The 11,088-nt window shown below is 38.3% G+C and overlaps 1 protein-coding gene across 1 annotated transcript; it reads right to left on the bottom strand.

Annotated features, from left to right (window-relative positions):
* Positions 1-3,411: 3,411 nt before the first annotated feature.
* LOC115918924 (tubulin alpha-1 chain-like) lies at positions 3,412-5,631 on the bottom strand. The gene is made up of 2 exons (XM_030994818.1): positions 5,381-5,631; positions 3,412-5,120 (listed from the first exon to the last, which is right to left on the bottom strand). Exons 1-2 carry the CDS (start codon positions 5,613-5,615, stop codon positions 3,988-3,990), a joined length of 1,368 nt encoding a protein of 455 aa, XP_030850678.1. The 5' UTR covers positions 5,616-5,631; the 3' UTR covers positions 3,412-3,987.
* Positions 5,632-11,088: the final 5,457 nt, after the last annotated feature.

Raw genomic sequence — 11,088 nt, 5'->3', positions numbered from 1 at the left:
GAACTGTATATTTTGTCCGCTTTCTTTGTCAGCCATATTCATAGTGAGCCCAGCAAGCGTGAGATCTGTGACAAATAGATGGTTATTATCATTTTTTAGTCAATTTAGAAATTTTCTGACTGGAAAAATCAGAGGCTGGAATATTAATAAGTAGAGGTGTATTCATGTTTGAAAGGCTATTTCTTATCAAGGATTGCAATACTTTCGATTTTGATTGTGTTCCAATATTTCATTATATTTGGTTACAATATAAAAACATGAGACAAAAATGCATCGAACTATACCTTACACTTGAAATGCCAATATATTGATGATAATTAATGAATGCACAAACGATTACAAAGTCTGGCGCCCATCTTTGCTTCGTGTCACCTGTCCAATGTATAATACCATTATCCATAAAGAGGTTCATGAATATTATTTAACCAATATTTTAATGAACGAATCATTCACAATTCACAAGCCTGCATTAGCGGGTTCATCATTCTTTATTATCATTTTATCATCATTTTAATGGACAAAACCTCCACAATTTACAAGCCTGCATTAGCGGGTTTATCATTCTTTATTATCATTTTAATGATCGAAGCCTCAACAATTTACCATCTTTAAAAGGCAGGTTTATGAATCGGCTTTTATCCCAATTTGATGAATGAAGCCTTCAAATTCATGACTTTGAAAAAGCAGTTTTATGAATTTGTAATCATAATTTTGACGACCGCAGCCTTCATAGTACATCATATTTAATAAACTACGTTTATGCGTCGCTCCCGGCAGCTGTATTCATGGGCATCTGCTTTCTTTCGGTGATGTGCTGAACGAACAAAGGAGTTCAGATCACCAAGTAAAACAAAAATGCAATTTTAGAATAACCCCACTAACGGGACACACCGCGTACTTTATGGGCAATATAATCATCTTTCTGAAAAGATACGACAGACCGGATCGCCCCCACCCACCCCCCCCCCCGCCATCGGCTGACCAATCGTAGGCATGTATTGATGGGTTAGGGCCGTAGCAACAGGAGGGCTGTATTTATCATAGTATAGTGTAGTGTAAAACATAGATTAAATCTTGGATCTTGGATTCTTTTCCTCCTAAATACTCCGAAGAAGAGTTTTGACTGGAGGTGGTGGAGGGTGGACGATTACATTTCGGAAAAAAGTTCTTTAGTAACTGCATTTCTAAATGAGAGCGGGGAGGTTTGGTCGATGGTTGCTTGCTGTAGGTTTTTCCATATCTTTACAGTCCGTGGGAAATATGAGTTGACATGAAAATGCATGCTTTGTTGAATTAATGACAAGAAACATAATTTTAAGTATATAATGGAAACGAGTGATCCACTAAAAAGCAAAGCTTGTAAAGTGTGAACCACTCGAAGAAACAAAATATACAATTTACAATTTCGATTTGAGAACAAACAAAATCTTAAAGTGTATGAACAACTATAATCTGAAATCTATTTGACTCAGGCGTTTGTTTCTGTAATGAAGAGGTTCTTTAATTATTCATATTTAGGTTTTTGTATTGACGTGTAAATACTTGTTATTTTGATCAAGTATAACATAAAAATGGAATGAACACTCCACTATGACCTATCTTAATCTCAATCGTTCTGAAAAACCGTTACCATGGTAACGAGATGCTAACAGGTGGTGGTATCGCGACATAACACCGCGTTGGGAAGTAAGATCGATGATCTATAGGAATGATATTAGTCATGATGATCTATATGATTGTGGAGCAAGCAACAACGCACGGCACCGATATAGTCATGCTGGTATTGATCGTGTGATTCATACCCCCCCCCCCCCCCCATCCCCCAACATCGCCATAGATGATGTAGTCTTCTTGTGAAAGAGAGAGAAAGAAGAGAGAGAGAGAGAGAGAGAGAGAGAGAGAGAGAGGGAGAGAGAAAAAAAAACATACAGAGTGGGCTTTGATATGCCATCCCATTTCACAGTTGACCATTTTAATAGGTCCACCGAGTATCGTACGTCATCATATATTTTCCCCTTCTTCAGATGAGGTCCGTACCGGTACCTACCGTCAGCTCTTCCATCCTGAGCAGCTGATCACCGGCAGGGAGGATGCTGCCAACAACTACGCCCGTGGTCACTTCACCGTCGGAAAGGAGCTGATCGATATTGTCCTCGACTTCGGATGTGATGGCAAATTGATGGTGATTATGACGATAGTGATAATGATTATGATAAAATTGATGTTAGGATGATGATGGGGATGGTGGTGGTAATGATGGTGATGAAAATGATGATGATGAAATGGGTGGTTTTTTTTAAATACAAATGCCTTATATAAAACAACAGACGTATAAAGAGAGAGAGAGAGAGAGAGAGAGATGGAAAGAGAAGGGAGATGTGTTGAAAGAAAAAAAGTAGGGGCTAAGGGGGACACGGAAAATGAGTATGAAAATAGAGGGAGAAAGGGAGAAGAAGAAGGGTTACATCTGCAGCATACACAAGAGAAAACAGATTCTGAACTAATCCAACAACCACTCCTCTCCTACAAAGTACCCCTAGGGTATTAATGCTGTTACAATCGTTGATTAATCAGCAAACAAAAACTTCACCCACCCCCCCCCCTTCCCTCCTCTCTCTTTCTTTCTCTCTCCTGTTTGATTTATTTTCATTTTCATTTTTTCGGCATTCGAGGAAGGGGGACACATAACTTGCCAATACTACGCTTCTTCTCATATTATGATACCAAATACCTTTCGATTAATTACTCATATAATGCACATACATGTAGACAAAACGCAGCCTTATTCCACAAACTGACATATAATATTTTAACCAAATAACCCTAATGGTATACCGGGGCCCTGTCTACACACAACCTGCTTATTAAGGGTATCCCTCCATGTTTATGTTTATATTGTTATTTTAATACAAAGTAAATTTTAAAAAAATAATAAAAAAATATAAATAATAATGTTGTTGAAATCGTTATATTTAATATTAAAGCATACCAAAACTTCCTTCATCCACCCCCCCCCTCTCTCTCTCTTTTTCTCTCTATATATCTCTCTCTCTCTCATTCCCTTTTTTCTCATCCATCTCATCCACCGCTACAAACTTTGAAATGTTATTAATATCACCAGAGGGCGGCCTTTTATTTTCGATAGCAGTTGGGCAGCGTCGATCAAGTGATGACGAAAGTTATATTTATTCTTGGCATGAAGATTTATATCATAAAAATACTTTGTTCTTTATTCTATAATCTGCCAGCATTATCTTTACGTCAATGTTACGATTAATCACACCTTTCATCATCCCATCAGACGTGCAATAAATATAATCACACACTTGTAAGTTAAAATAAGAAATTTATGTTTCGTTTAATATGATAATTGAATGACATTATTAGTTTTTTAGCTTGGTAAAGATAATATTAAAAGAACATGAATCATTGACGGCAACGATTTCCTTTTTAGGGGAGTGGGGGTGGAAACTTAATGAGATTCATGATAACTTGAATATCAGTCACAGAAGAAAATAAGATCCCGTTAAGAAGAATTCGAAAGACAACAACAAACTATTTCATCATGTTTGTGTGCTGAATATGCAAATTTCAATGTGCTTTTTTCGGAGCGAAAAGTAATGCAAAATTTCAATGTGCTTTTTTTCGGAGCGAAAAGTAATGCAAAATTTCATAGTGCTTTTTGTCGGAGGATCATAGTTGCAAATAAGAAGTACCATATTTTGCATGTAATTTGTTGTGTTAACTGGTAGTAAATATCAATAGGTAGCTTCAATATTGTGCTAAATACTAATAACTTGACTAGCTTGTATGTTATTCACCCACTGATTTGAGAATGAGAGTTTGATATTCTTCACCTTCCTCCCGGCCCCGGGGGGAATGAGAGAAGTATAAAAATTGCGAAAAAGTATTTGTTTGCTAGAACCTAAATGGAAATTCATTTTGTAGTGTGGATTTAGGATGAGCGTCAAGGGTGCCATAATCTGTCTAATATTCTTCGCCTTCCTCCTCCTCGCCCTCTGCGTCGACGGAATCGACACCGACTTCTTCGTAGTCCTTCTCGAGAGCAGCCAAATCCTCACGAGCCTCGGAGAACTCTCCTTCCTCCATACCTTCTCCGACGTACCAATGGACGAAAGCGCGCTTGGCGTACATCAGATCGAACTTGTGGTCGAGACGAGCCCAGGCCTCGGCGATGGCTGTGGTGTTGCTCAACATGCAGACAGCACGCTGAACCTTGGCAAGATCACCACCAGGGACGACGGTGGGTGGCTGGTAGTTGATACCGACCTTGAAGCCAGTTGGACACCAGTCGACGAACTGGATGGTACGCTTGGTCTTGATGGTAGCGATGGCGGCGTTGACATCCTTGGGGACGACATCACCACGGTACAGGAGACAGCAGGCCATGTACTTGCCGTGACGGGGGTCGCACTTCACCATCTGGTTGGCGGGCTCAAAACAGGAGTTCGTTATCTCACTAACGGTCAGCTGCTCGTGGTAGGCCTTCTCGGCAGAGATGACTGGGGAGTATGTGGCAAGAGGGAAATGGATACGTGGGTAGGGCACCAAGTTGGTCTGGAACTCTGTCAGATCGACGTTGAGGGCGCCGTCGAATCGCAGAGAAGCGGTGATGGAGGAGACGATCTGGCCAATGAGACGGTTCAGGTTGGTGTAGGTGGGACGCTCGATATCGAGGTTACGACGGCAGATATCATAGATGGCCTCATTGTCGACCATGAAGGCACAGTCGGAGTGCTCCAGGGTGGTGTGAGTCGTAAGGATGGAGTTGTAAGGCTCGACAACGGCGGTGGAGATCTGGGGAGCGGGGTAGATGGCAAATTCGAGCTTGGACTTTTTTCCGTAATCAACGGAGAGACGCTCCATGAGCAGGGAGGTAAAGCCAGATCCGGTGCCACCACCGAAGCTGTGGAAGATGAGGAATCCCTGGAGACCTGTGCACTGGTCAGCCAGCTTCCTGATCCTGTCGAGGACAATGTCGATCAGCTCCTTTCCGACGGTGTAGTGACCACGGGCGTAGTTGTTGGCAGCATCCTCCTTGCCGGTGATCAGCTGCTCAGGATGGAAAAGCTGACGGTAGGTACCGGTACGGACCTCGTCTGAAATGAATTGACATATACAGGTTTTATTTCCATTGGTGTTTTTGATGCTATTCATCTTTTTGTATGAATAAGAAGACATTTATGAACACCAGACTTTTGAAGAATGTCAATCAAATCGTAAACATTGAATAGCTTTCTTTTATTTATCAATACTATCGGTCAAGATTCTGCATGATGTTATCACATTCAATAAACGTGATAGAATATCATTGATTAGAACTGATTTGTTTATTCGAATCTCTTTGAAATAATCTTACCAATAACAGTCGGCTCAAGATCGACGAAGACGCCTCGGGGAACGTGTTTGCCAGCTCCAGTCTCACTGAAGAAGGTGTTGAAGGAGTCGTCACCACCTCCGATGGTCTTGTCTGAGGGCATCTGGCCATCAGGCTGGATGCCGTGCTCCAGGCAGTACAACTCCCAGCAGGCATTGCCCATCTGGACTCCGGCTTGGCCGACATGGATAGAGATACATTCACGCTGTAAAAACATAAGAAAGAGCCATATGGAGATTTAATCAGAAGTGGTATGGACGATACCTGCATCAATGATAAGAACTACCGGAGATAAGACCAAAACAATTGCAATGTCCTTGTTCACCACTACTTGAAATCTGCGAACACGACAATGATGTATTATTTAATGAGAACATGGGATATACAATATTGTATTGCAGTTGGACTTGCGTATATTTTTTGAAAGTATTTGCTATTGTGTTATACAAATTTGAAACAAATATATAACACCAAAAGCAATTTTAGAACACATAAGTGATAACAGGACGAACTGATGACCAAAAGTATAAATATCTCAGTTATCCGTGACTACATCACCATCCTCTGACTGACCAAACTGCCAATTTGAGGTGCACATAGACTTAGCAATCTCATTATTCCATTATTCATGACTTTCTTATTATTGGTCCGATCTATTTCAAACTTTTGCCATTCTGTTCATCTTATTTGTAGGTGTTCATATAAATGAAATTATTACAAGGGCTGGGTTGCCCTTCAATGATCTGTCGATTGCGTAGGCATGTGTTTTGTTTGAAATTATTTGTTACTATAAAAACACGTTGCTACGAGGGCGCATGTTATGGAAAGTTAGTGATGTCACGTACATGTATGGTGTAGATGAGGACATTTGTATTCCTATTTTCTAAAAGGTAACGCTTGTAAAGTTTTATGGCTTGTCTATTAAAACTTTTATATCGACAGGGCGATATTAATTTGGAAATTTAATTATGTAGTTTTCCCCCGCCCCCCCCCCTAAAAAGAAAATCGTGCTATAGAGATATGATCAATTCAACCTATTTCTGCTAGTCTAATACATATTTATATTATCCTCTGGGTCCTGTCTTACAAAGAATTGCGATTGATCAAAATCAATCGCAAATCCTCTAATCAATCGCAAGTTTGCAGTCTCCAATCTCTTATGTACAGTTGCGATTGATATCAATCGCAAATAAGGTGCGATTTATTTCACCTCTTTGTAAGACAGGGCCCAGATATTATGATTTTTTTCTTTTTGCTATTTGTTTACAATGAAGGAAGATGATAATAGTTTACTCTGTACGCCCGCAGTGTATATATTATATTGATCTCATTATGACTGAAACCGAATGGCTTGAAGGTTCCGTGTAGAATCGAACAATATTCCTTTTGAAAAGTGTAAGGTGAAAAGAGCAGCGTGTCTTTTGTATACCAGTTCGATTTATTGCCGCACTTGGCATAGTAACAACACCATGGCATGTGAGCGACGGAATACAATGAGGTTCACAGTCCATACTATTCATGCCTCGATCCTACTTCAATTGCCCGTAACGAAACCAGTAAGTTACATAGAAGGCCCTTTCATCTAACACGTTTTAGGGAAATTTAAAAATGGTTGATCAACTTTTACATACATATATTTCAAACTGCTCGGGCGAAATCAAATTATGTTGGGATGATGCAGCCAGAGATCTCTGTTGAAATTTAGAAAATTGCTCTTAATTTGTATTTCTTGTTTTTAAGAGTCTAATATTAAATTGGAAAAAAGGACGCCGCAATCGCCCATATATTCCGATTTCCATAGAAATACATCGCTATATGCGGGGTTTGCTGGGGAATACAATCTCTCCCAAGCACTGTGAATTGTACAGTCAAATCCAAACGAGATAACCTCCACAGTTCTGAACTCCATTTCAGATTATAGGGACAATCCTTCTTATGATCAACTGAATGTAAAATCAAATATAGTTTTCACTATTATAGCCTCGACAATTAATATTTGTCTTTCTTGCAATATTCGTTAATTCCGTTCTGTTGATCATTGCATTAATAGCATTCACATCAATGCCTCTTGTGTGTTTTTTTCTTCAAATAAATTTGAATTTTCCTTTACTTTAAGTAATGTGTATTATAGTTAATGTATTGCTATGTTCCTACTTGTTTATGTTATTATAATGTGATTTGCATTGGTATGGTTTCGATTCTTAAAGGGATCGTTTGACAATGTTAAATCTGAGATGCAAGGCCATACGTGTTATCAGTGTCTGTGGTGATATGGTGTAATATTGAAGCCCTAACAAAATTGCGCTTCAAAACAGTCAAGAAGTGCCTCAAAAAAGTAAAAATCTTTGAGTGACCGGTTTTACCATACTCGCTTCCCCCAATAGACTGTAGTGTTGTAAAAACCGTTAGGAAAACGCAAAATTTGGTTTCGATTTTCCAACCATTAATATTTTGATAATCAGACAGGCGATCGTCTTGTAAAAATGATGGGGTTCCTCACTGACCTAAAGGTTTATAATTATCATTGTAGCATGAGCTAAAACCAGGATTTTGTTTCAGAATCTGAGACAAAGTTACCGGATCCCTTTTATTGGAACTATAAGAAGATAATTGATTCGTAATTTATAGTTGATTAATCATGTGACCGGACCATTTGCGCCTTTCTCAACCACGTGATCAACTGATACACGCTGTATTTCAATGTTGCGTGCAAAGTCCTTAAAAACCATAATCAATATTTGTGATTCACAACAGATAACCCCTATGGGGTGATTTTTGCTTCGACCCTTGATATATGTTGTACTTTGACCTGTATGATAGACAAGTTGGCAAACACGCATAGGTACACAAGCCACGGAAATATACACGAAGAAGATAAAATCATTGAATTCGGATTTACCCGGCTCTGATTTGAACACTTGTCATGTTTGTGAAGCTAATAAAATGCGTCTACACTCACTCCACTCCAGATAGGGGCAAGTTTCGTAGACGGTAACTGAGCAACGATAGTTCTTTTGATCAAATCACACACACGCATTTCAATCTATATTTAATGTATTTTTCATGTGAATATTGACGAACTATTGCATTTACTATTCAGTGTATTTTAATAATTAAAAAATAATAGTTGTTGCTTTGTCGGGCTAATCCAGCAACCTTAATATCATTCCAGTATAGGTTAAGAATTTCAAATAACAATCCATATGTCGGACAAATTTTCAATTGAGATAATGATATCATGGATCAAATTGCTTCAAACCATAGACTTTAGAAATATCACTGGAATATGTGTTAGCTTCAGGGAATGCTATACCTCTTTCATTATCATTACTTGAACTTCTATTAATATAATAATAGTACTGGTAAACATGTTTGTGAACGTTAACATCTGGAAAAAAAATAATGTTATTAAGAATATTGAAATCATCCTCACTTTGGTCCCTGACCGCTAAACGCCCTAAATTGGTCGAGTTAATAATTTAGTTCATATTTAAAATCAACGTTTCATCACAACATTCTAGATCCGACAAGATTTCGCACCGAAGGCCACCGTCAAGACCATTTATTCTTATTTGATTTCATTCTATTCTATTCCGCTTTTCATCAATGACATCCTGCTTAGAAGTAAAGTCCGCTCGCAAAGGAATCGATGCGTCTGAATTGATTAAAAGAGTACTTCATGAAACTTTTTCTTTTTATCTCCACGATTATAAAGAAGAATAGAATATATCAATGTCAAGCGAACAATGAGAACAAGTTTGGCAAACATTAGTCATTAAATGCGAAAGTCAAGATCTTGTAATGTTTGAAAGCGACATGGTAGCACATGATTCGGAACCATCACAATTAAAAATAAAAGGAGCGCCGAAAGTTGGAATTTTACTTAGGCCCCTATTAAATTAATAATTTTATCAATATCATTATTTTGTTGATTAAAAAAAGTTTATCTGGGTTGTTCCAATCACACACAGAGAGCTAATCAAAACCGTAATTTTTTTTTTTTAATTTTAAAAATAAATCAGTTTCTTAATGTATTCCCTCATTACAAAGAAATGCTTCACAAACTCCGGCAGATTAAAAGCTAGTTGTAATTCCATATCCACACAAAATAAACAATAACAAATTCAACGAGTTTCTATTAAAAACTCCGCTTAAGATGAAAACCAATATCATTTAATTTGTAAAAGCTAGAGATTACCATCTTACCATATTGAAGATTGAGTGTTGGTACTGTTTAGACCGAGTTAACAGAGGCTAAAGCATGAAAGGGATTTCTCGAACTGCTTTCGACGTCTGATGTGAAGCGAGCAATCAACGAAAATGGCGGAGTCTTGTTGGGAGCGAGCGTTATTATTTAGCATTCATCTGTTTGTGTATACCGTTGCCGTGCATACTGATAAGAGGAGATAAAACGTGTCTAGGTTAAAGTCACGCTCCTCCTATTGGTTGTTAGTCTGCTTAACAACCAATACAAAAGGAGAAGCTGCCATACTGCCTTGGATCGGTTAAAATATTCATATTGGCATATCTGCATATCAGATCCAGAATTATCTTGCTTTAATACATTACTAGTCTACTACTACTATGGGCGGGGATGTTAACGAACACACATACGAATTTGGGCAAACACATTTCTTGGTTCTTGGTTCTTAGTTTGTTGATCCTCCAAAATACCCGTCTGAGTTTTAACTGAAGGTGCATAAAACAGTCTGGCTTCATATTTCTATCCCTTTGATCTAAGTAAATATTAGTATTGTCTAGTCTAGGTAATTCTAGACGGATCGGGAAAATTGTGTCCACATGAAAGAAACATTCACAAATTTGAATAAAATTAATATGTTAGACCGTTATGTTACTGCTATGTTAGTAGATCTAAGCTGGAGGGACCAAAAACAGAGTATAGACTAGATCTTAAATCACACTTACCTCATTTGGTCATCAATCTTAAAAGAGGTTGTCCAACGGGTTATGAAACTTTTGTTTACTCTCTCTCACTTTTTTAAATTTCACTAGGCCCTATAATTTTGAGGAAGTTTTGAACGTTTTCGCGCAACATGTAAACATAAGGCCTAACGCGTGGTAGCCAAGTACGCGAGAGGGAGAGAGGGAGCGCAAGAGCATAAGCTGATCAATGACGTCACAATGATACTCATTAATGTTACAAATCGTGGCGTTATTAGTTAAAAGCCGTAATACAGAAGCAAGGTCTTAACAGAAATGGTGCAAAGGAAACTTTTGTAAAAAGACTACAGAAGGAAATCTACAGAGAAAATAATAACCAAACTGACAACATCGGCAATAATACATCCCAAAGAGATCGTGAAAACGTTCATCTGTATGTCAAAGCCTCGGCCGGTATATAAGTATTTGAATGCGCTTTCGGCTTAGACAAAATACTAGCGGCCAATTTTGGCCCAGTTCAAAATTTAAAACAGCTTTCTACCAGACTTAAGCCAATTATTTGGGGGCCTTGGTTGTCAGGCATAGGGTTTTCTAAGCAGTATCAAGACAGAAAGGGCTTGCTTACAAAATTTCATGTGAACAATTTCAAGATCATATAGCACTTCATATCCCCATATCTCACTTCCATAGAACAGAACGGGCAACACAAGTTGATCAAATAATTCCAAAAGGATGTCAATAGGTAAGTGCAATTGATAAGTTTGAGATCTTGGATCTTGGATTTATTT

The sequence above is a fragment of the Strongylocentrotus purpuratus genome, unplaced genomic scaffold, assembly GCF_000002235.5.
Source record: "Strongylocentrotus purpuratus isolate Spur 01 unplaced genomic scaffold, Spur_5.0 spur5_scaffold_21, whole genome shotgun sequence".
NCBI lineage: Eukaryota > Metazoa > Echinodermata > Echinoidea > Camarodonta > Strongylocentrotidae > Strongylocentrotus > Strongylocentrotus purpuratus.
The sequence above is the reverse complement of the archived record's forward strand: the minus strand, read 5'-3'. Positions and strand labels throughout refer to the sequence as shown.